The 26,653-nt window shown below is 41.6% G+C and overlaps 1 protein-coding gene across 1 annotated transcript in view; it reads right to left on the bottom strand.

Moving 5' to 3' along the window:
* Positions 1–26,653, bottom strand: part of LOC120532237 (FERM and PDZ domain-containing protein 1) — a 176,965-nt gene that overhangs the window by 73,583 nt on the left and 76,729 nt on the right. Inside the window, exons 2-3 of the mRNA XM_039758088.1 lie at positions 16,351–16,455; positions 8,754–8,911 (exon numbers count right to left, since the gene is read on the bottom strand). Coding sequence (XP_039614022.1) covers positions 8,754–8,911; positions 16,351–16,451 — 259 coding nt within the window. The 5' untranslated portion in view covers positions 16,452–16,455. The remainder of the gene's footprint in view (positions 1–8,753; positions 8,912–16,350; positions 16,456–26,653) is intronic.

The following is a 26,653-nucleotide window of genomic DNA, read 5'->3' as shown; positions in this document are numbered from 1 at the left end:
TACAATGCACGTGGTAATACACAGAGTCATACATTTCCCCACTACTTAACATGAGGTAACGTTAAAGCAAACTGCATTTGTGCCCTTCGGTATGCACATAAGGATTTTGCCCCAAGTGTGGATGAGCACAAATATGTGAATCACGAGCGATATCACAGTATCAAACACACAGGTGGACATGGCTGCAAGCTGTAATTTAGTAGCCAGCCCTGAAGACAGACGGGGTAGGGTGAGTGATTTACAGCAAAATATCTAATACGTGTGCCGAGCCCTGCATTCCATGAATCCCTAGAATATTCGCATTACACTTTACAAGCCTGGGAAGTTTCAAGAAAAGGTAGGTGGAGACTCCCAGGGCATTAGATAAATAGAGCCCTGAAGAAAATAAGGATGGGGATGATGGAGAGACTGCGGTGGGCTGGCGCCCTGCCCGGGGTTTGTTTCCTGCCTTGCACCCTGTGATGGCTGGGATTGGCTCCAGCAGACCCCCATGACCCTGTAGTTAGGATGTAGCGGGTTGGATAATGGATGGTTGGATGATGGAGAGAGGCACAGCACTCCAAGACAATCAGCAGGACTGGAAGAGGGAACATGACTTCAGAAATGGCGCCGTAGCTGGGGTCAGTGCTTAACTGTCACTTAACAAGGCGTTTGGGGTGAAGCCTTAGTGATAGTATCAGAAATCTACAAGGCATCATCATTATTTCCAAGAAAACTATAAAGCATGAGTTATCTCTGCTAATGTGCATCAGTATAAGAGAAGGAGCCACATGCAGTTAAAAAGGAAATCTTGAAGTTGCCCGACTCCCCTAATAATGAAAAACTTACTACTATTTACAAGATGTTTGTATCTTTTTGAGAGAAGAAAAAGTGCAAAGTATCAGCACAGACAGTTTGGAGAGCCTTCAGCACGACTTCAAAAAATAGAACAAGTCAGCGGCTTCAATCTTGACACGTCACTTTGTGGCTTAGAGTGCCATAAAATCATGACATCATTCATTCTCAAACCTGAACTCTTACTCCTAGCTGGGAGTGGGAGTAGGACACTTTATAACCACTTCTCATGTCCTACTCTGACATAGGACAAATTCTTATCCAAGTCAAACTTTTAGCGCAAATCCTATGAGTTATTTTGGGATGCTTAATAAATCCAAGTGTACCTATTTTAAGAATAAGTCTAAGGGTTGGACTCTGAATAACAAAAAAAAAAAATTGAAGAATTTAAAATATAAATTTATGATCTGCATCTCAAACAAATCCACAGATCCATTGCCAATAGGGACACCATCAACTGAGAGTACCTGTGGCTTACATTACAGAGGAATCTTTGTACTGACTGCACTAAACAGCAGAGGTCTGAGTGAAGAATGAAAACAGGAGAAGAGGAAAAGATATATAGAGGGTAAAAACGGAGAGATCAAAGATCAGGAGAAAAACAAGCTTGGGATATGAAATCAAAACTCATAGTAAGGGGACATTGGACAGGGAAGTCAAAAACGAGTCAAGGCACAGCAACTCAGCCAAATATGCAAGCCAAAAGTCAAGGTCAAAAAGAATAGGAAAAAAAAGTGTAACCAGTAATAAATTATAATACAAAAAAGCTTAGCACTAGGGGGTTTGTGCTGGATCCACAGACATGTACAATGCTAATCTTTTAAATGGTCGCAGTAATGACATCACATGTCACAAACTCCTGGCCATGCTGTCTAACAATGGCATAGCAACCAGCACATTCAATTGGAAAACAAATATAACCATTAAAATGCTTGGACCGCATAACCCTCAAAATGGAGAGTCAAAAAAAGGAAAAGTTGAAAAAAATTGAAAACAAACACCAGATCATCACACTAACATATACGACCCCTAAGAAAGACATCAATCGGTTACAGTCAGTGCAGAATGCAGCAATAAGAATCTTAACTAGAAATAAAATCTGAGCACATTTCACCAGTTTTATCATCCTTACATTGGTTACCCGTCTCATTTAGAATTGACTTTAAAATACAGTACAGTACTACTAATGGTTTATAAAGTCTTAAATATTCTCGCCCTGTCCCATACTTTGGAATGTCTGTCCCCTTACACTCCAAGTCGTAACCTCAGATCTTCAAATGAAGGTCAGCTTACGATTCCAAGAGCCAACCTGAAAATAAGTGGTGAGGCGGCCTTTTAATATTATGCACCTAAAATGAAGAATATTTTACCAGTAGAAATTCGCCAGGCGACTATTGTAGAACAATTTATAAAACTGCTAAATGGCTTTTTTGTAGCTACGTTTTAGTGGTATCCCTATTAGTCTATATGGACATTGACTTATCATTCTCCTCTGAGTTCTGCAGTTCCCTCCTTATCTCTACTATTCTCTGCAGCCTTTTTCGGTTCTTCTGTGGTGGTGATCTGTGCCTCCACCATCTGATCAAGGTACCCTTCATTTATGAATTGAGTGGCGGGGGTCCCAGATGTCCACATCACCACCACCATCAAAGTCTTCCATGTGAAGCCTGTAAACCATGAGGACTGATTTTGAACATCTGTGTTAGGTAGAATGCCCACTGGGGACTGGTGGTCTTTTGGCCTTGGAACCCCTGCAGATTTTGTTGTTTTTTTTCGCCAACTTAATTGGAGTTTATTGTGTTTGTTTTTTCTGTCCTCCTGCCAATCTGAGTTTAAGATTTTCTTTTTTACATATTGTATATTATTATTGCATAATCTTGTTTAAGGTTTCCTCCCACAGTCCAAAGACATGCAGGTTAGGTGGATTGGAGATTCTAAATTGGCCCGTGTGTGTGCTTGGTGTGTGGGTGTGTTTGTGTGTGCCCTGCGGTGGGTTGGCACCCTGCCCGGGATTGGTTCCTGCCTTGTGCCCTGTGTTTGCTGGGATGGGCTCCAGCAGACCCCCGTGACCCTGTGTTCGGATTCAGTGGGTTGGAAAATGGATGGATGGATGGATGAAGTTTTATATTAATTTCTGTTTTATTTAATCTTGTAAAGCACTTTGAGCTACATTGTTTGTATAAAAATGTGCAAAATAAATAAAAGTTGTTGTTGTTATAAACTGATGCAATATATTTAAGATATTCTTTGAATAAAAGAGCATTGAACCTTGTGCAACATATTAGAAAAAATTATAATTCTTTTAATTTCCTTTGAATTTTCCATTGCTGCCTTCTATATTGTTTTTGGATTGCATAAATGTAAATATTATCAGAACCATCACCACTTCTGTCTATCTGGCATTATTCTTTAGTAGTTCATTACCTACAGTATCTCCACTGATTATGTCTGACTTGTTCCTGCTTGTTATTTAGCCGAGAGTTGACAAATAATCACTCCACTACATCATTACTATTCCATATTCTTTTCCTTTTCCTGCATGTACAATGGGCGGCACAGTGGCGCAGTGGGTAGCGCTGCTGCTGCCTCGCAGTCAGGACACCCGGGTTCACTTCCCGGGTCCTCCCTGAGTGGAGTTTGCATGTTCTCCCCATGTCTGCTTGAGTTTCCTCCCAAAGACGTGCAGGTTAGGTGCATTGGTGATCCTAAATTGTCCCTAGAGTGAGTGTGTGTGCCCTGCGGTGGGCTGGCGCCCTGCCTGGGGGCTTTTTCTGTACCATAGTGAAGATTCTTCTGTCATCAGCAGTGGAGGTCTTCCTTGGCCTACCAGTCCCTTTGTGATTACAGAGCCCACCAGTGTGTTCTTTCTTCTTCATAATATTCCAGAGAGCTGACTGAGGTCATCCTAAGGTTTTATCAATGTCTCCAAGTGTTTTATCCTTGTTTCTCAGCCTCTTAATGGCTCCTTTGCCTTTCATTGGCACAGCTCTTCTCCTCATCTTGAACAATGGCGACTACGGATTGCAAAAAGTGAAAGCAAGACGAGGTATTTTGTGAAGCCATGAAACCCACCTGATGAAACATAAACACCTGTGACACCAATTGCCCCGAAACATGATGGTGACCTGAAATGGGGGGACTATGTAGGAAAAGTGCCACCACTGTATGGTCAGGGATGAGTAAGAGAGAGAACTCAGCTGACATCACAGCAATGGACTGGAGCTAAATTCATTGTTGGTTTCTGCCTGGTGAATGAATGAATGCATCTACTGATTTTTATTTTTCATTTCAGTTTTTGGGTTCATCATTTGAAGAAATCTCCAATTAAATATTTTAGGATTTCTAAATGTAGCAAAACAATCCAAGTGGCAGTGATTTTTCTTTTTTCCTATCAGTCATTTTGTGTAAAGACCACACACAGGATGATTCTCATCAGAATTCAGAATTAGAGCTTTTTGGTGGTTTACGTGTATAATCATTGATCATCAACTATAATGCGATTTGCTTTCTTACCACATCAGTGAACTGTGATGTTCTTAATTGATATGACGACATTGTGTTACCAATAAATTGAATTTAAAAGCTCAACACTGCCAGCTTTTATTGTTGCCATCTTCATGCATGTTGTATTAAGACATAAACTGTACAAATGCAGGGAAGGAAGAAGGAGCACAAGTCAACTAAATGTGTTACGGATATCACTGTGGTTCTTTTATGTAGAAAATGAATTTTAAAAGCAATGTTCCAAGTCAATTAAGCTCCTGTGTCATTCTCTTGTGGAGCTCTTGAGTACTTTTGGTTTTATTGTTACAAAGCTCTGGCTGTACATTACAGTAATTATCTTTTGTTTTTTTCCCCAATTCAATGTCATGTATGTCATGTGCCCTCGTTAGTCACATGATGCACCGTAGGTATATCATGCTTAGCTCAGGTTAACGTGCTGTAAATGAAGCTCATCAAAATAAAACATAACAGATTAATCATGCAGATTTTACATTTTTCTGTAATTTTAATCTGAAAGTAGAAAGTTGTAACTACTTTAGTAAACACTGGGTCAATTTATGGACTCCAATCAAGCACGTCTTTAGAAATTCATGCATACACAAGAAGACCATGCAGACTGCACAGAAAACATTTCAACGGGCCATTTTCACACTCTTTTCTTCTGCCAGCCTTTACTGGCCAATGGGAACTGTCAAACACGTGCACATGGGAGGCAGTCAAAGGGCTTAACGGAGGGTAAGATGTCAGCTCGAGGGTTGATAAAGTGCATTAACCTCTCTTCTTCCTCTTCTACAGATCCACAGAAGGGAAACCCATGTACCCCAGCATCAACTTCCGCCCTCCCGTCCAGACCAGGCCCCGCCTACTGACCTCACTTCCATTAATCCCCACACGGACCCACCTCTTCCTCTACAACAACTATAAAAGCCCAAACCTTTCTTCCTCAGTTAGTCTACTTGGGACTACTTTTTTTGATTACTCTTCATGATTGTTTTGTTGTTGCCTGTTATTATATGGGGTGGATTCCCCAAACCTTTTTCTCTCTTCTGTCTTCTCATTACAGAATGTGTATCTCTCCCATTCAACAGTCAACTACTGAGCCACCCAGCCCTTCACTCTGCTGATGTATTCACAACTTTCAAACTTTCTTAAAATCAATTGAACCAGCCTCCATTACAACAGTGTCAGCCCTAATAAAGCTTGTTCCATTTCCCTGCCACCCTAGCCTCTCTAATGGAGGAATCATTTATATGACAACAGGTGATGGGTAGGAGAATGGAGCTGCTGGACAAAGAAGTACACAATACTGGGATTGTAAATAAAAAAACAAACACACTAACCACAGCAAGTACATTATACCTGTTGTCACGCATGTGTGTCGGAGGCTCACTTCAGGTAGGTGATAAGCCGCCGGAGCGAGAGGGGTCGCTGTCGCGAACAGTGTCATCTCCTTTTATTCCCTGCAGCTCCAAGAAGCCGCCCAGTGATGGAAATTAGCTCCGCCCCTTCCATTGTTATAAGAAGCTTCACTTCCTCCGCTCGGGTCCTCCCTGCGTGGAGTTTGCATGTTCTCCCCGTGTCTGCGTGGGTTTCCTCCCACAGTCCAAAGACATGCAGGTTAGGTGGATTGGTGATCCTAAATTGCCCCTATTGTGTGCTTGGTGTGTGGGTGTGTGTGTGTGTGTGTGCGCGCCCTGCGGTGGGCTGGCGCCCTACCCGGGGTTTGTTTCCTGCCTTGCGCCCTGTGTTGGCTGGGATTGGCTCCAGCATACCCCCGTGACCCTGTAGTTAGGATATAGCGGGATGGATAATGGATAGATGGATGGACTTCCTCTGCTGAGCTATCTTTTGTGACCTATACCTGACGGCTTCGGAGCTCCACAGGAGACCTGCTATTTCATTGAAGAGGCTAACCATTTCCCTAATTTTCTTTTGTGTTATACCAGTTGTTGCTAGAAGGCACTTGTTTATGTTTACAGAAGAGGATACAGAAGTTAAAAGGGACGACCCGGCTGGTGTTGCAAGCCATTCTTGGCTTGTCAAGGCTCTGTTATTACCCGCACTTGGCAACACCACACAGTACATTCAATATACACCAGAATTATACTAATAACAACAACAACAACATTTCTTTCTATAGCACAATTTCAAATAAATGATTTAGCTCAAAGTGCTTTACAAGATGAAGAAAGAAAAAAGGAAAATGTAAAAATAAGATTAGGCAATACTAAGTAACAAAGAACAAAATAAGGTCCAATGTCCAGGAGGACAGAAAAAACAAAAACGGCAGAGAGCTCAAGAAAAAAAAAAAAATCTGCAGGGGTTCCAAGGCCACGAGACCACCCAGCCCCTACTGGTTATTGTCAATGATCTCAATCAGTCCGCATCATATCATAAAAAAGAAAAACAAAACATCCATAAACAGTAGCAAAACTCCCCCCATGCCTGTCTTCCTGTGTTCCTGTATATCCGCGTTTGCTTATTGCTATAACGCATCATCAGCGTTCACTTCGTGCAAACAGAAGTGAAGAAAATGGAAAACCTTGCTGGTAAGCTCAACATTTGCTGCTAGTTTCCTTACTGTGAAACAATGACTGAGCTTACAGATCGAATAAAACTGCTTGCACCGTTTCTAACGCCCAAGACTCTAGTTGCTTTCCTTCCATTCGGCCTGTTGCACTAGCAACACGGTGAGGCTGCCAGCGTCCCAGAGGTGTCCTCAAAGGGTAAACTTTCTTCCAGTATTCTAAAAAGCGGCAGAGTCACCAACCATGAGTTTCTGTACAAAAACATCCTTGCCTGAGTTTCCAAAGCTTTCTCACTTGTGAAACACAGTAAAGAAATGTGATCCAAGCAATCAAAAGAGATTTTTTTTATACACACAGTTGGCATTTCAAATTTGATGAGTAAATACAGTTTAAGTGTTGCCTTCAGATTGATGCTGTGCCTTTTTAGCTGGAACAACTTTGGTGCCACATGGACATGGGAATCAGTATTTGAAACTGAGAGCAAACATTACATCTGTGGTTCTGAAAACAGTACATAAATGAATAAAGAATGGTACCAAAACATTCTCTGAGAGCACTTCTCTTAACCATCCAAGAACAGTTTGGTGACGAACAATGCCTTGTCCAGCATGATGGAGGACCAGGCCATAAGGCAAAAGTGACAACTAAGCGGCTCAGGGAACAAAACATCGAAATTTGGGGTCCATGGCCAGGAAACTCCCAGACCTTAAGCCCATTGAGAACTTGTCGTTAATCCTCAAGAGGTGGTTGGACAAACAAAAACCCACAAATTCTGACAAACTCCAAGCATTGATTATGCAAGAATGGGCTGCCATCAGTCAGGATTTGGCCCAGAAGTTGATTGACAGCCTGTCAGGGGGAACTGCAGAGGTCTTGAAAAGAAGGGCCAACACTGGAAATATTGACTCTTAACATCAACTTCATGTAATCTATACATATAAAGGAGAGTTGGGAACCGAGAGACTGTGTTTGTGGAGGGATTGAGAGTTAAGGTGGGTGGGGGAGTCAGGTGATCATCTCTCCTCCCATTCACCTCATTTCATTCACTTCATTTCGCTCCGAGCTGAGCTCTGCAGTTGACGCGGTCTTGCCGTTCTTTTTCCTTAGTGTTTTGTCCTCTCTCCTTTACTGATTTACTGTTTACTAGACGCAGTACTTACTGAATAGTATTTTTTCCTTTAGTGTTTCTACTTAGTGTTTCTTAGTGTTTAGTAGACGCGGTGTGCCGGTGTTTCCATCGGTGTTGCGGTTTACTGTTACTTTCTACTTCGTTTTTGTACTTTAATGTTTAGTAGACTTTTACTTTATCTCATTTACTGTTGTTTTTTACTGTTGTTCCCGGTGCTGTTGCCCTTTTTTAATATATCTCATTTAGTGTTTGGTAGACTTTTACTTTATCTCATTTACTGTTGTTCCCGGCGGTGTTGCTGTTTTTCCCGTTTCTATTTTTTATGTAGCATGTTCACGAACTAGTCATAGAGAAAATTTATATATTTTGGGTCCAGGAGGACAAACCAAAAATGTATATAAAGAAGCTCTATAAGTCACATGTAGATACAGTACATAATTATTCCAACTACAGCGACTGCAGTGAAGCGCACGTGGTCTGCTAGTTGTCAATAAAAACCTTTGAAACTTTGGAACTGCTTGCAATTCTACTGTATTCTGTATGACACAGAAACATCTGACAAAAAGATCTAAAAACACTGAAGCAGCAAACTTTCTCAAAACTTTTGGTTCATAATATGAATGGAGAGACTTAACCACCACTCGCTGATTTGTCATTAAGAGGGACATTTAAAGTAAACTTTGCTTTATTTCCCCATTACTAAAAACATTCATATTTTTTGTGTCTTGTGCAAATAGTGAAATGACTGAAAGCCATACCTGCTGGTACTCCTTTGACAATGAAGGGAGGAACAGTTAACATCTGAAATCTGAAAAGTCCGAGCAGTACATCCTTGTGAATATGCAAGGTGATCTTCAGCGGGATGTTCACCTGTTGGTTACTCTTGTCTGCAGGATCATCCCCTGGAAGCTTTTCCCTGAAGGCAAAATATAAAAATAAATTGTGCTTCTGTCCTGAATATAGTTCTAATGCAAATGAATTATTTTCCAACACAAACAGCTATACCAGCTATAAGCTACCTACAGGGTGGTCCAGATCTAATTATGCAGATCTAGATCGTCTGGATGACTTTGATTTATGCGGGGACAATTCCAGTTTGGCGAGAAGACGATTCTTCATGTCGTCAGTTCGGGTGATTTTCAATGTAATAAACTTAATAAGTTATAGCGTAATGAAAATTGCATAATCAAATCTGGACCACCCTATACATTCATCTGCAGGAGTGACGTGTTGAAGCTTTTTTTTCCTTATATCTTGCTTTGTGACCCTGAATGACTGTCTGTTTTGATTTCACTAATCTTCACTGTAATTATTCATCCAAAAAATCCACTAATCTGTCTTACTAGAAAATGCTACCTAAGGAGGAGTGAGCTGGGGTCAGTATTACACTGAGGCCCAGCCTCTCTGTCTTTTCCACAAACAACAATATGGAATAAAGATTACAGACAGGAATACTAATTATCTGGACTGAAGGGGACCAAAGGACGGCTGGATAATGAAAATGCTGATGAAGGGTAGGCGCAAATTCTCTCTGAATGGGATGACCAGGGACAAGGATAGAAGTAGAAGGACATTGCATTTATCCTTGGAAAAGTAAGAAAACATGCATCTTATTTATTCCAGAGTACCCTCTGGAGTAAAGGCATTAATGAGTTCTCTGAGGTATGTCAGTGTTATGTTTCAGCCAGAATTTCTCCTATGGCTTAGGTCAAAATTCCTTTTTTACGTCTTATTTGTTCATGTTTGATTCCTTTGTTTGTGTTAATATTGTTATTTTATCTTTATTATTTGTTTTTCTTAGTTTATTATTTATTAGTTTTTATATTATTTAGTTTCTATCTAGCGGGTAGTGCTGCGGCCTCGCAGTTAGGAGACCTGGGTTCACTTCCCAGATCTTCCCTGCGTGAAGTTTGCATGTTCTCCCCGTGTCTGCGTGAGTTTCCTCCCACAGTCCAAAGACATGCAGGTTAGGTGCATTGGCGATTCTAAATTGTGCTTGGTGTATGTGGGCTGGCGCCCTGCCCGGGGTTTGTTTCCTGCCTTGCGCCCTGTGATTGGCTCCAGCAGACCCCAGTGACCCTGTAGTTAGGATATAGCGGGTTGGATAATGGATGGATTGATAGTTTCTATCTATCCATGCTTGTTCTGCCATGCTCCTTGTATTTTGTGGGTTGCTCCCCAAGAGTTAGCGCCATCTGCTGATCACCATCAAGTGACAGCCCCTATAAAGGCTGAGGAAACAAGCAGTCCCCTGTGGTACATGGTACGCACTGCTGTTGGTGAGTTCTTCTGATTATTATTGTGCTTTTGAGGATTTCCTGAATTGTGGCCTCTTGCTCCGATTATCGACCTTTCTTTGTGTTTTTTCAAACCTGTTTGGCACTAGAATGCTATTTTTTTTTTTAAGGTAACAACTTCTGTGCGTGTTGTGCTCCTCTGTGCTTCTTGTGCTAAAGAGCGTTCTTTTTATTTTGCAAAGTTCTTCATTTGCCCGTGTATGTTACACAAGAACAAGGTTAAAAGTGACTTTGCGTCTTGTGGAGATTTGTAGCAGTTTTTTGAGGCTATAAAGTATACTGCCCGTTTTAAGGTGCTGCTCCCTAGCTTCTTTGGAGGCTTCATGTTGAAATTTTGTTTGGAGGATCTCCCGAGATCACAACGATTTTATATGTCAAAACCTTCATTTTAAAATTGGATCCAAACTTAACCTGACTATCTTTTTTGTCATGGTAAGGTCCTAAAGTGACTCTAATTTCCTTTTTAGACTCTTTATTGCATAGACCATAACACAATGCTCCAGATCCCATACTCTTACCACACTGTCAGAATTAACTGCTAGTTCTCAGGCAATTAGTACCAGAACAGGCAGTAGGGAAAGTTACACATTTATTCATACATCGTGGATAATATGCCTAAAATAGCAGAGTAAAATGAGCATTGCTAAAAAAAAATAAAACCCAGTAGTAGGCCACCAAGTCTGTCTTACTATGCTGATTAAATTCTTCTCTAATGTAGCTCGGCGTGGCCCTTAAAATGGAATGTCAGAAACGGGCAGCATGGCCTGTCTAAATATGGCTGCTGAGAGAGAGAGATGAGATGAGATCTTAATGTAAAGGACTCCTGTGGCTTCTTGCCACACTCCTTCAATCATAGCCCCCATTCTAGCCCAGGTCAGCAGCAACAGCCTCTCTTTCCATCAAAACAAGTCTATTTTTGTTTCTGTCAGTATTTTCTCATTTCAAAGGATGTGCAAAGAAAGAAAGGATATACAGGTAATTAAGTTGTAAACTGCATTCGCAAACCTGCTTTCCAGTCCAGGCTTTCTTCATGGGGTGGATGGACTCATAAGCTCATACCAACTAAAACAATGCCTCTGACATGTCACACTTTGGACGTCTCCCCCTCCTCGTCACAGATGGGCATAGCATTGAATAGAAAATCCTATTGTGTTGTGATCACACTGTTAAAACTTTGGAGAGTTGCTATGGCTTCTTTTCAGAAAGCTGCTTCTTTGTTTAAGTCCCCAAATAATTTCTTAAATTACATTATGTCATTTAATTATCACTTACACTACACATTACAAATACACATCAAAATGAAACAACAGAAAAAAGAATATAACAAATCAGTATTTCGGAAAACAATTGTATTTGTGTAATCCTTAATTCAGTTCATTTTTCTGTTGCATGTCTTTATCTTGGAATATATTTTAATCAGCGTAACACTATCTAAAATGTCACTTGCCAGAGATGGAAGCATGTGAAGATATATTGAAGTCTAATAGACAGTGGCTACTCGATCATAACTTGCAGTTACACAATTACATTTTTCATTTTAAAACAATTGCTAAAATATTTCAATAAAGAAGTAAATACGGAGCTGTCCTTGCAACACTCCAGTCATAATACTATATGTATTTTCTCCATATTCGTTATAATAAAACTTCCTTTATAATAAAATATTTTTAAAGTCCTGTGAGTTTTGTTATAACAGGATTCCGCCTGTATACAGTTGTGCTCGTAACTTTACATACCCTGGCAGCATTTATAAGATGTCTACCATACTTTAAAGAAACGATTACAGATCCAGTAAAACACATTTTATTTACTTTGAATGGAATCCAAATTTAACTATAAGGCATCACAGAATAGGACAACCATTAAACAAAAGTGTAATAAGAAATAATTTGACTCTAAAACGTCAAAGAGTTGAGATGGTTGCCCTGTATAATGTCTGACAGACTTGAAGAAAATTAGCATCAAAGTTGGCTAATAAAGCAAAACATTTGACAGTTTACAGTACTGTGAAGGTGGTATTTATACATAAAAAATGGCGACAAGATGTAATGTGGCAGGAGATTACATCACTGCTGTGTGTCGGAAGTGATGTCATCATGGCAGGAATCATTAAAATTTACAAAATTTTATTCAAATTTTGGATTCATCAAAGTAGCCAGCCTTTGATGTTTGATATAACATCCAAAATTGTGGTCACCCTTTTGAGTCAGAATGCCAGTCACTCTGTGCCTCTAGTAAAAGAACCCCAGACCATCACACTTCCTCCTCCATGTTGGACAGTTGGTGTCACACACTGAGGAACTATCCTGTCACCAACTCAATAGCATACAAATACCCTGTGTGATGAACTGAAGATTTCAAATTTTGAATCATAGGTTCATAAGACTTTCTTCCAGTCTGCAGTAGTCCACAGCTGGTATTTCAAGGCCCCTTTTTGTCCTTTAAGGAATGGCTTTCTTTGTGCCACTTACCCTGTCAAACCTGCAGCACAAAGTCTCCTCTTCGTAGTAGAAACTGAGATTTGCTTTTATCGACCTGCACTGTTAAGCTGTGCTTGAAGCTGTTGTGCTGTGAGGTGCCCAGACCACAAGCTGGTGACTCTCAGAAACTTGGGTTGTGACTTTTTGGTCTGCCAGATCTCTTCCTATCAGACTTTCTTCCAGTTTCCAATTGCCTGTGGATTGTGTAGGACGCCACTGGACTTACTGACACTTCGATTTTTTTTTGCAATTACTCTAATTGAAAGGCTTATACAGTGGTACCTCGGGATACGTCCTTAATCCATTCCAGATCCTTTGACTTATACCAAACAGGACGTATACCAAATAAATTTTTCCCATAAGAAATAAAGGGAAAATTATTAATCCGTTCCCATGAAAAAAAATCCTATTGTTCTTGGCATATTATACATTGATGGGGTTGTATAAAATAATTTAAACACTACTTAATACTAAAATACATAAATGCAAAAGCAATTAGATGAAATAAATGAAAATTTAACCTCACTTTACTTTTTAATGACGTCTTTGTTTTTCACAATCGTAGCAGCCATGTCCTGGATACGCATGCCACCTTCATACTTTTCAACAATCAATCAACAAACAAATGTACGCGAAAAAACACAAAATCACGGGAAAACTCACAGAGAGTTATAGTGCGGGTGGCACGGTGGCACAGTGGTAGCGCTGATGCCTCGCAGTTAGGAGATCTGGGTTCGCTTTCCCGGTCCTCCCTGCATGGAGTTTGCATGTTCTCCCCGTGTCTGCGTGGGTTTCCTCCCACAATCCAAAGACATGCAGGTTAGGTGGATTAGCGATTCTAAATTGACCCTAGTGTGTGCTTGGTTTGTGTGTGTCCTGCGGTGGGTTGGCACCCTGCCCAGGATTGGTTCGTGCCTTGTGCCCTGGGATTAGCTCCAGCAGACCCCCCGTGACCCTGTATTCAGATTCAGCGGGTTAGAAAATGGATGGATGGAGTGAGTTATAGTGCAGGTTGTTCACTGAATGCTAGCAACTGACGATCGTGGGCAGTCATGGCTTTGTCTCGAGAGAGGTAAACAAGGGTAGCGCGCGGTGTTCTAGCACACGAGTTGTATTCCAAACAAAGGTCGTATACCAAGCAAAATTTTTCGCGTCCAAACAGGACGTATACCAAGTTGGACTTATTCCAATGCGGACGTATACCAAGGTACCACTGTACTTCTAACGGTAATAATGCTCTCATTTCATTTGTTAATTACCATTTCTTGCCATTATCACTGAAATATTATCTAAGTGGGGTGTAGTGACATAATCTGTTCCAGCTCTGCTTTAAGACAGACAGAGTATTTTTTAAGTAATCAGCAGAAGTTGGGACACCTGTGCAAATTGTCTGCTTCAAATTGCAAGGCTTCATTTACTTTAACTGCTGTGGAACACCTCTAGGTTGTAACTTATTAGTTGTTCCCTGAAGGAGGGTCATTTGTAATATTCTGCAATTTCCTTTTTTTCTCTGTTTTTGCTAACCTGAACTTTAAATTTGAACCTCTGGCAGTTTACTGCTTACCTCTTCTTTACTTTTAGGTAATTCATTGCATTTCAACTCATTAAATTTGAAGACAAACTGGAAAACCTGAGGGATCCTAAAACTTTTGATTGGTAGTGTACATTACATTCAGTTTTGGCATGATTAATCAGTGGTCTTGAAACAAAATGCAATATGCCAAGAGCAGCCGCTAAGCAAAATGAAATATGTTTGCAATGCTTTTAGTTAGGGTGGCATGGTGGCGCAGTGGGTAGCGCTGCTGCCTCACAGTTAGGAGACCTGGGTTCGCTTCCTAGGTTCTCCCTGTGTGGAGTTTACATGTTCTCCCCGTGTCTGTGTCGGTTTCATCCCACAGTCCAAAGACATGCAGGTTAGGTAAGTTGGTGATCCTAAATTGTTCCAAGAGTGTGCTTGGTGTGTGTGTGTGTGTGTGTGTGTGCACCCTGCAGTGGGCTGGCGCCCTGCCCGGGGTTTGTTTCCTGACTTGTGCCCTGTGTTGGCTGGGATTGGCTCCCGTGACCTTGTGTTCAGATATAGCAGATTGGATAATGGATGGATGGATGCTTTTAGTTATAACATAGAATCTATGGCCATAGATTAAAATGCAGTATGCTTTTGTAATGCATTTTAAACTGACATGAAAATTTCATTCCATATTGAAAATCAATTGATAATTTGGATGATATGTATTTAATGACAACCTGATAAAACTGTACCAAAATTGAATGCACCAGAAGCATATACAGTTAACACATTGGATTACATTAACTTTTGACACAATTAATCTTCCATATTTATAGTTTGCCGAGTTCTTTACAGAATAAAAAACAAGTTTAGATGGGAGTCTCATTAGTTAAATATAAAATAGGAAAAACCCAGTAGTCCTGCGATGGGCTGGCGTCCTGCCCAGGGTTTGTTCCTGCCTTGTGCCCTTTGTTGGCTGGGATTGGCTCCAGCAGACCCCTGTGACCCTGTAGTTAGGATATAGTGGGTTAGATAATGGATGGATGGATGGAAAAACACCCAGTATACAGTATTTCTGAAAAGCAGAAATGTGTGACTTTTTTTATTTCAGTGTGTCAAAGTGCCAACACAAAAGGTAGCCTTTCTTGGGTTAATATTTTGTAATAATCAAAAGCAAATTGCAAATACAGAAGTTTATTGAGCTTTGAGGAACATAAAATCACTATTTATAAACTATCTATTTATCTAATGTGGTGGGCAGCCAGAGCCCTTACCTGGCCAGGGTGCCCAGAGTGTGGAAAGACCAGAGGAGAGAGTATTTTTAGGGCAGTTTCTCCACCAGGCCGACAGAGGGCAGCCCCCTTGGTTTCCAGCAGGGCCACAAGTGATTGAGCATGGGAGCTGAACTCTGTTGGATCCCATGGCCACCACCAGGGGGCGCATGGACCTTTCCAGGGCCTTATTTGGCCAGGCCGGAAGAAGCTCATTGGGCACCTGGAGTCCTTCCGGGTGCCCTATAAAAGGGGGCCAGTCCCCACCATTCGATGGCCAGAGTCAAGAAGAAGAAGACAAATCCTGAGGAGGACTGGAGGTGGATGGACTGGCGTCTGAAAAGGGACTGGATTGTGTACGTTGGTGTTGGTGACATGTGCACAAAATTGTAAATAAAATCGGGTGTTGTGTTGAACCTGTGTCCTGCTTGTCTGCATCCGGGTTGGCTTCACACTATCTATCTATCTATCTATCCATCATCCAACCCACTATATCCTAACTACAGGGTCATGGGGGTCTGCTGGAGCCAATCACAGCCAACACAGGGTGCAAGGCAGGAAACAAACCTTGGGCAGGGTGCCAGCCCACCACAAGGCACACACACACACACACAGCACACACTAGGGACAATTTAGGATCGCCAGTCCACCTAACCTGCATGTCTTTGGACTTTGGTAGGAAAGCCACGCAGACACGGGGAGAACATGCCAACTCTTCCCTAACTTCGCTAACAAATTCTTTTTAAATTCAAGTAAGTAGTTCAAAAGGATACACTTGTAGCATATTGCAGAAAATTCACCTTGGAGTGTTGTCTCTTGAGCGACGCAGCCATCGTCCTACAACTTGCTCAACTCTACTCGTCTTCCGTGTCCGTGGAGGGTTAGTTTCTGCTTTTTCCATTTAACTGTAAATAAAAAAGGATGAACATTCACATAAGATTAGCAAGAAAAAAAAGAGGATAGACAGTAGTTCACAGTAACTTAATAACCAATTCAGACATTAAACACAGAAAACAGAGCAAGCCGAACTGAAAGTGGCAAAGCTGAAGATGCTACGATTTTCGCTCTGAGTGTATTAGAGGGACTATGCAGGTATGATAGGTTAGTGACAAAGTGAGAGAGGCTACATTGAGATGGTTTGGGCACGTGAAGAGGAGAGATGAGGATGGAACCACCCAGCAAGACAAAAACATGAAGTCGGTTGGTGTGGCAGAAAATGAAGTAAAAGACGGGTATAGACAGAGAAGGATGGTCCGCTGTGGTGACCCCCAAGTAGGAGTGGACAAAAGGAGAAGAAAGCTGACATTAAAAACATGGACTGTAGAAGACGATATAATGAATGAATGACCTGTCAAAGGTAAGTGATAGCTGTGAGCCGTTCAAAAGCAGTGTATCATAACAGGTTTAAAATGTTTAATCTTAACGGGAGCTGCAGATAAATTGTTTGATGAAAAACAAAGGGCATTAATTACAGAGTAATTAGCAAATTACATTGAAAAACTCCAGTGAGAACTATTAGTTGAGAAAGAATGTAGTCTGTAACTTTCAAGCAGTGTTGTATAGTAACAAAATAGAAATACGTCGTCACTCAACTTGAACATGTTTTGAGAATATCTCAATATTACTTTAGTATTACATTTTCATCTTCTTTCATTTTTACTTCTCCACATTTCCAAATGCAAATGGATACTTATACTCCAATATATTTTGGTAGATGCATTCATTACTTCAATATTAAGCCAGAAAACAATTAGGATATGCAAACACGCACAGTAGTGCACACAATTATCTAAAAGACTGATTTCTCCTGCTTTATATATATATATATATATCTCTTGTCGAGCCAACCCGGACACAGACAGGCGGACATGTTGTTTTCAAACCACCACACGTTTTATTTACAATTATTTACAATAATGTGTCACTCAGACACTAAATAAAGTCAGTGCACAAACCCCAACACAGTCCTGGCCACTCAATGCCTTTCTTCGGGCCGCCTCCACTCTCTGCCTCTGCCTCTGCCTCTGCCTCTGCCTCTGCCTCTGCCTCTGCCTCTGCCTCTGCCTCTGCCTCTGCCTCTGCCTCTGCCTCTGCCTCTGCCTCTGCCTCTGCCTCTGCCTCTGCCTCTGCCTCTGCCTCTGCCTCTGCCTCTGCCACCCGACTCTAGCCTCAAATGAAGGGAGACGGCCCCTTTTATACACTCCCCGGATGAGCTCCAGGTGCTTCTGACACACCCCCGTTGGCCACGCCTACGTGTGGCAGAAGTGTCGGCTGCTCTCCCGGCAGCTCCCCGGGTGTCCTCTTAATTCTTCCCCCCAGCACTTCCTGGTGTGGCGGAAGTGCTGAGGTAACAGGTCTCCAAGGCAACGAGGAAGGCGGCCCCCACGTGATCCAGGGTGGGCGCAGACCCACATCCGGTCCCTCACGGCGTCCCGGCCGGGTCAATGCCCCTGGCATCCCTGACACTCTCTATCATATAAAAAAAATCCTGGAACGAGAGGTGACTTTTTCAGAGGGATACTTTCAAGTCCCACGAGACGAGACTTTGTACCAAGAGATTTAACTGGGGCTGGGGCCGGAAATAAAAGACAAAGAGAAAATGACAAAGTAGAATGTCGTAAAGAATTCAAGAACGTTGGCGCAATACACATGCAGAGCAGGTTAGAGATAATTAGAGTCAATTTCCCCTCAGGGATTAATACAGTGTATCAAATACCAAAAGATAATAATAATAATAATTTCCCATCCCTGGGTGGGCATCTTACTAAATTTTTATTTAATTTCTGTCATTGCCAAAGCCAACACTGACAATTAATTAAATGATTGTGTAACACCAATCAATCACTACCAACCACTACATTTTGACCATATTCCAAAAGCTGAAACTGTAGATGTCTACTGTCCCAGCTAATATCACGTAACATTCTCAAACCTTATTAATCCATTTCAGGGTTTTTGGGGGATTATGTGACACAAGTAACGTGAGTTTTGTTTTCTTTTATTCATGGTCGATTTTCACATTGACATTGTACGGCATTGGTCACTATTGGCTTTTATTATAGCGTAAGCTTTTTTCTCTCCAGTTTGCATGACAACATGAAATTAAATTTTTTTCTCAGCCACCGCTACAAAGTACAAGGAGTAAGTAACATTTAGAAAAAATATCATTTATAGAAAAAATATCATTTTCGAGTAGAGTGTTCCTTTAAGTTCAATGGGAGGCCTGGCCTGGCCAATCAAAACTTTTGGAGGAAACCTCCACTTCATAACAAAAATAGACTGGATGGGAACCCATTGACAGTGCACACAAGAATTTGTCAGCCAAGTATTCATACACACCAATCATAACAGACATTGCTTGATTCAGCCTCTTTTTATAAACTGAACCTCATCTTGTCCAGTTCTGTGCTCTGTGAAGTCAAATCATATTGGGGCAAAAAAAAGTTCTATCTATCTATCTATCTATCTATCTATCTATCTATCTGTTATATAGTGCTGTATCTATCTATCTATCTATCTATCTAATGCTGTATCTATCTATCTATCTATCTATTATATAGTGCCGTTCTATCTATCTATCTATCTATCTATTATATAGTGCCTTTCTATCTATCTATTATAGTCCCTTTCATATCTATCTATCTATCTATCTATCCTTTCTGTCTGTGGAATCTCTGTCTGTCGATTACTCTGGTCTGGGTGGGCGTGGTTGTTGGTCGCAGGTCCACTCCGTTTGTTTGAGGCTCTGTGAGTATTTCTCGTTTTCTTTTCTATCTTTCTTTACTATTAGTTTTATGTATAAAGTATTTTTTACTGATTTGCCATTTATTTGAAAGTTTATTGTTGGTGGTTGGTGTAATAGTCGGACGCGGCTGCGGCTGCCGCCATGGCGCGTCGAGCAAAGCCTCCAGGGCTTAACCGCGAAATTTTGAAAATCTTTCCAGAAAAATGGAATTAAGGTAGTTGTGGACCCGATGGTTTCTGTTGAAGCGTGTGTTGTGGAGGTGGCGAAAAGAGTTGGCTGTAAGAATGTGAAGTCAGCATCCCGCATGAACAAAACTATTGTAGTGTTTCTAAGCGACGAAGCCATGGTGCATACTCTAGTGCAGGAGGGCCTGGTAATAAACGGCTCGCTAGTCCCGGTTCTGCCTTTATCGACTCCTGCTAAAAGTTATTATTTCAAATGTTCCACCTTTTTTGAAAAATGATGCTTTATTACACGAACTTCGTAGATATGGTGAAATAATATCTGATGTGATAATGATACCGCTTGGCTGCCGCTCACCGGATTTAAAGCATGTCGTGTCTTTCCGGAGACAGGTGTACATGATACTAAATAACTCGCGTGAGGAGCTTGATGTGGCCTTGAAATTCAAAGTAGGAGGTTACGAATATATAGTTTTTATCACTACGGAACAAATGAAATGCTTTAAGTGTGGTCAGACAGGGCACAAAGCAAGTCAGTGCAAGCGGGTGAGATGACTGACGGCTCGGATAAGCCAGGACCGTCTGGTGTGCACAGGGAGCCCCGTGATAGAACTTCGGACAACGAAGAAATGAGTCGGTGATCAGTGATTCAGAAATGGAGGATCTGAGTTACGATTCAGATGAAGCGGCTGAAGATCAGAGTGAAATTACTGTAGTTCAAAGTATCACAGCTGGCCGGGACATGAAGCAGGGGAGCTGGAAGTGTCCAGCGGAGAGCCTGCGTAGGAAAACCTGAGGGCTGAAATGATCACGGGCGCAGCGGATAATGCCGGGCAAATTAATGAAAGTAATGGGAACAAGAAGGCTGAAGTCAGCCATGAAGAGGAGGAGGTGGCTAAGGTGATACCAGGGGCTGAATATTATAAAGATGACCCTGCAGCGCTTCTCCAAAAAACACCCACCGAGAGTATTGCCGCTCCAGAGACGAGCCCAACAGATGCACCTTCTCAAATGGCGGAGAAGAGCGCGCTGGCTGCGCAAGCATTGAGTGAAGAAACAACGCATGAAACGGGGGCCGATGGAGAAATGCTCGTTGAAGACAGTAACGATGAACACGGTTATTTTAAGCCGGTAACCAGAAAAAGAAAAGAGCAAACAACCAGTGGTGGGCGTGCCAAGAAGAGCACGAAGACTGAAAGTGCAGAGGCCGCCGCTAGTGAACTGCAGCAGACAGACGGCACTGAAATCAAAGCGAGAGAGGAAGGAGGGGAGGACGGCAATGAATCTGACCCGTCGATAAGAGTTGATCTGTCATCTCACTCGAGCTTACACGAGGCTTACAGCACAGAAAGCATTTTGCGCTTTTTAGAGTTTTTAGAAGGGAAGCGGGGGGTCAGTATAGTTGAACACTTTCCTGATCTCCATCAGTTTCTGAGCTCGGCGAAGCAAGTGCGGCGGCGGGCTGCTGAATTAGGTATGACCTCCAAAGAGAGAGTCCGATTAAAGAATATCATAAGCAAAGTGAAACGTTCACTAGAAGCACAATCATGATGGCAGTTTTAATGCGATTACCCGTTTCTTTGGTTAATGTAGTGTTGTTGACCGCCACCTTATTTTCTTTTAAAATGCCTGTCTATTCCCTGTGCTCTTTCAATATAAACGGCTGCAGAGATCTAGTAAAAGAACGGCGCTATTTGAGCACTTAGCGCAAAAAGAATTAACGTGGTTTTCCTTCAAGAGACCCATACTGACGAGGCAAATCAGTCTGAGTGGCCAGGGGTGGCACATCTTAGTCATGGCTCAAATCTCAGTGCAGGTGTTGCCATCTTATTTTCTAAGAGTTTTGTACCTGACAGTGTTGTTTGTACTGAGTTAATCCAGGGGAGGCTGCTGAAGGTAGAAGCGCAGCTGGGAGAGAAGAAGTGGGTGTTCATTAACGTTACGCCCCAAATGTAGGGATTGAGAGAACTCACTGCTTCTCAGTTTTAAATGATGTCCTGGGGACATGTGACAATGATGAGCTGGTGTTTGTTGGGGGCGACTTTAACTGCACAGAAAATGCAGCTGGACAGGAATGGGCTAGAACCGCCCGGGTCCGTCCAATCACTGAGGTCTGTGGTCACCAAAATAATCTCCTTGATATTTGGAGGGATTTTATCCGGGGGTCCGGCAGTATACGTGGGTGAAGAGCTCAGCTGGGCTGCTGTCTATGGCTCGACTTGAAAGAATTTACATCCAGAAAATCACAGGAACCTCATAGCTAACTGCTCCATTCTTCCAACTAGTTTATCTGATCACTGTCTTGTTTCCCTTCAAATCTCTTTTCTCTCTGCTCCTTCTGTTAAATCCTACTGGCACTTTAATAATAATCTACTGAAAGACCCCCACTTCATCAACTGTTTCAAATACTTCTGGACACAATGGAGATACAAAAAGAAGACCTTCTCTTCACTGAGGCAATGGTGGGATTGCTCAAAAACTGAGATACGCGTATTGTGCCAACAATACACCGAGCACACCACCAGGGATGTGAATGCGGCCATTTCTGAACTGAACTTCATTCAGTTTTATGTACGAAATTTGACGGCAGCATTTTTGAGTCCCTCAAAACTAAGAAACAATTGTTGATGGACCTTATAGACAAGAGAGTCAACGGCACAGTTGTCCGCTCGAGAATGCAGTTGCTCACCCAGATGGACGCTCCCACACAATTTTTTTTTAAACTGGAAAAAACAATTGGCCAAAGTAAGACCATCAACTGTTTAAAAAATGACAAAGGTCAAGACCTGCTGGAGCCTGAAGCCCTTCGATCCTGGGCACACCAATTTTACCAGCGACTGTTTTCTGCAGACATTGAAGAGGTACATTTAGAGTCGTCAGTTTTTCTCCAGGACTTACCTCAGGTTCTAGATGGAGAGAAGACTTCATGGAAACTACGATCTCTCTAGATGAGTTGACCACAGCGTTGAATGGGCTGAACATTGGGAAGTCCCCAGGAATTGACGGTTTGCCTGTTGAGTTTTTTAAAGCTTTTTGGTGTCACCTTGGCGCTGATCTGGCAGAGGTTTTCTGTGAAAGTCTGCGAGTGGGTGAACTGCCCCTTTCCTGTCGCAGGGCGGTTATCACACTACTCCCAAAGAAAGGAGACCTCACGGAGCTAAAGAACTGGCGCCCAGTAAGCCTGCTGTGTGCAGATTACAAAATCTTCTCCAAGGCCCTGGCTAACCGGTTAGGAAGAGTCATGGCGAGTATCGTGAACCCGAGCAGACATACTGTGTCCCCAGCAGGTGTATTCTGGACAACATCTTCCTGGTTCGGGATGTGATTGATGCTGCCAGGCTCTTTGGGTTTGATGCTGGTCTTTTATCACTGGATCAGGAGAAGGCGTTTGACAGGGTGGACCACAATTACCTTTTAGCAGTGCTGAAGGCCTTTGGCTTTGGACCTTCATTCATTAAACACATTGGACTTTTATATCACAACGTTTTTAGTGTCGTGAAACTCAATGGAACACTAACAGCCCCCTTCAAGGTCACCAGAGGGATACGTCAGGGCTGCTCTCTGTCCGGTATGCTCTCTGTCCGGTATGCTCTTCTCGCTCTCCATCGAGCTGCTACTACAACAAATTCGCATCCGCCTTCAAGGTCTGAACATCCCTCAGTGCCCGAATTTACAGCTCAAGGTGGTCGCGTATGCTGATGATTTAACCGTGTTCATCTGTCATCCTGGAGACATCACGGAGCTGAAACATTGCCTGGATGAATTTGAAAAACTGTCATCGGCAAAAATTAACTGGGACAAAAGTACCGCATTTTTAATTGGCAACTGGAGGGATGGAGACCCACCGGGCCTACCTGGTGGCCTTAAGTGGAACAGAAGAGTCTTCAGATACCTGGGGGTGTTTTTAGGACAAGGAGGAGTAGCTGAAGAAAACTGGGCAGACTGGGCGGAAAAAGTTCAAGCCAGACTGAAGAAATGGAAATATCTTCAAAAGGAGATCTCCTGTCGAGGCAGGGTCCTCATTATTAATAACTTAATAGCCTCCATGTTCTGGCATAAGTTACAATGTATAGACCCCAATATCGGTCATCAAGAACATCCAGGCAATACTTTTAGATTTTTTTGGGATGGCCTGCATTGGGTAAGCGCAGTGTCCTGTATCTGCCTGTAGAAGAGGGCGGTCAGGGACTCATTGACTTGGTGAGCAAGATGGAGGCCTTTAGGTTACAGGCATTACATCGGCTCTTATACGGCCCTGAGCACCTACCATGGAGACAGCTGGCCTTTACCTTATTTCGAGGGGTAAGGAATTTAAATTTTGCTGAACATTATTTTTATTACATTCTGCCAACGTTGTTGGGTCTGACCTGCCGGAATTTTATAAATCTGCACTTCAGGTTTGGCACAGAAAGTTCAGGAGGACCAGGCTAAATCTGGAAAGTATTTTTGGTTCTTGGAAGAACCTTTAGTCTGGAATCCTCTTTTAGATTGTTCGTTATTATTTTCTGACTCATTCGTATCAATTCTTTTAAACAAAAGAATTTTAAAAATAAGACATTTATTTAATACAAATATGAGGTGCTGGCACACCCTGCCCACCTAGCGACAGTCCTGGGGATCAGATCAGTACGCCTGGTTGACATTTTTCTTAGTCAAGTACAAACAGCACTGCGAGGTCAGGAGCGAGTTCACTGTGTGCGAGTACTTCACAGGTGAGGGACACCAGAAGCAGAGATGACATCACCCACCATCATTGTAAGACCACACGTCACTGACCACACTGACAGACCTGGACACCTTCTCAGATTTGGGACTCTGGTCGAGAAAGACTTTGAACTGTTTAACAAAAAAGAACTTTATAAACTGTGTGTCAAAGTGACATTTTATAACCAACTGAAAGGGTTGCCAGATACTTTGTGGAGGAAAGAACTGCAGGTCTCAGAGAACATAACACCTTCATGGAGAGCTTTTATAAACTCCCGTTACAGAAAAGACTTGGGGATCTGCAGTGGAGGATAATGCACTCGGCCTTGGCCACAAACTCATTTCTGAATATAATTAACGCTTCAGAGACTGACCAGTGCCCGTTCTGTGACACAAGGGAGACCATCTTTCATATGTTCATTCACTGTGAACGGCTGAGGCCTTTGTTTATTTTCTTGGATTTAATTCTTAGTGGTTTTGGTTTTGGTCTCAAAAATTAACTTTATCTTTGGTATTAACTATAATCAAAAAAATAGGAATAAGTCTGTTCTTGGGAATTTCCTCTTAGGACAGGCCAAGTTGGCAATCCTAAAAACAAGGAGGAATAAAGAGAAAAACCTCATGGGGACCGACGCTCTGCTGCTGTTCAAAGTTTTAATTAAAAGTCGACTAAAACTTGAATTCATGTACCATAAACTAACAAACAATTTAGAAATGTTCAGCGACATGTGGGGGACACGACAGGTACTGTGTGCTGTGGAGGGCGAACTGGTGATCAACTGGGAATGAAAAGGATTGGTGGGCTTCAACAATATGCTCTAATTTATGTGCAGAGTAGGAGGAGTGTAAAGGGGGAGGAGTGGCGGTCTGTGTATTATAATAAATTGTTAATTTTTATTTTTATTTGCGGAGTAGGAGGAGTGTAAAGGGGGAGTAGTGGTAGTTGTCTGATATATACCTTTTGTTTATCTTGAATATTGGGACTGTTTGTCTTATGACTGTATTTTGTTAATGTTCATAATAAAGGTCATTTTAAAAATAGATAGATAGATAGATATTTATCTATCTAGTGTTGTATCTATCTATCTATTATAGTCCCTTTCATATCTATCTATCTATCTATTATATAGTGCCTATCTATCTATCTATCTATCCATTATAGTCCCTTTCATATCTATCTATCTATCTATCTATCTATCCATTATAGTCCCTTTCATATCTATCTATCTATCTATCTATCTATCTATCTATCTATCTATCTATCTATCTATCTATCTATCATATAGTGCTGTATCTATCTATCTAAACCTGCCAAATAATAGTTATGGAAGTTGGCATAGTGAATTCAACAATGAACTTGTTACTGTTGTTATGAATGCTTTGTCAGGACCCAATTGTTAAAAGCTCCCTGAATCTCGGGAAGTAACTACAGTATATTCAACTGGATTGCAAAAGAAGCTAACTGTAAAAAATGTAAAGGTAGCAACTAATGTTTCAGAACATGAAGTCATAAGAACTGCATTGCATTTTCCTTTAACGTGACTGATATTGATTAACCTCATAACCAATTCCTTTACATTGTGGTGCCAATTTCACTGTGTGAGCTTTTAGAGTTTAGAAGAGTCAGCGGCTCTACTGAAAAAGCAAAATTCAGAACAACTTGGTGCCTCTCCTCTTCACACAAGTAACAGAATTAATAATTAAGGAACTAATGAACAGTCCATAAAAAGCCAGTGGGCACTGTGCCAGGGGAGTAGCTTAGGACATAGATGGGGTTCAGTTCATAAAAAGGAAAGAATTATATCAAGCAGTGTCAGTAATGATTGGTGTTTTCAATCATTTTTTATACTTTGTGCTGAATGAATTTTGTCTAATTATATCTCTTCAGGGATTTTGAAGTCATATTTGAGGAACTTACAATTTATTAGTGTTTTGTAGTGGCAGGGCTGTCACTTTTTACTTGGGCACCATTTTGTGAATTTCCTCATCATGATGCAGATTCTGGTTGCTAGGGGTGTGGCCTTTAGGGTCACAACTTTGATGGATCAGTTGGCTAAAGGGTCCTCTCGATGGTCAATAACAAGCTTATTTTATTTTGTGACTTTCAAGACCTTCATTTTTTTAAATATACTTGATCTCTTTGACCTTTTGAGTTTTGCTCTCATTTTGACTTTCTTGGAAGATATGGTGGCTCTAAGTTTTGACCTCAGCTGCTTTTTTGACTATGCGTAGCTCCTGACCCTTTTCACAGAAGTAAAAATCATCAAATCAGTAAACTATCAGAGAGGTTAATGCTACTGTGGAAACATCTGTTATAACAGAAACATGAAGTAGAATAACATAATCAAAAGATATGGGCAATGGGAAAAGGTCAAATAACCATGTTGTGAAAATTACTTATATGCCACAAGACAATTTCTAGCTCTTCTATTTCTAATAATAATTCATTTTTCTTGTTGTTGTCTTTTTGCT

This window comes from Polypterus senegalus, chromosome 7 (assembly GCF_016835505.1).
Source record: "Polypterus senegalus isolate Bchr_013 chromosome 7, ASM1683550v1, whole genome shotgun sequence".
NCBI lineage: Eukaryota > Metazoa > Chordata > Cladistia > Polypteriformes > Polypteridae > Polypterus > Polypterus senegalus.
Note: the sequence above shows the minus strand (reverse complement) of the source record. Positions and strands in the feature narration are given on the sequence as shown.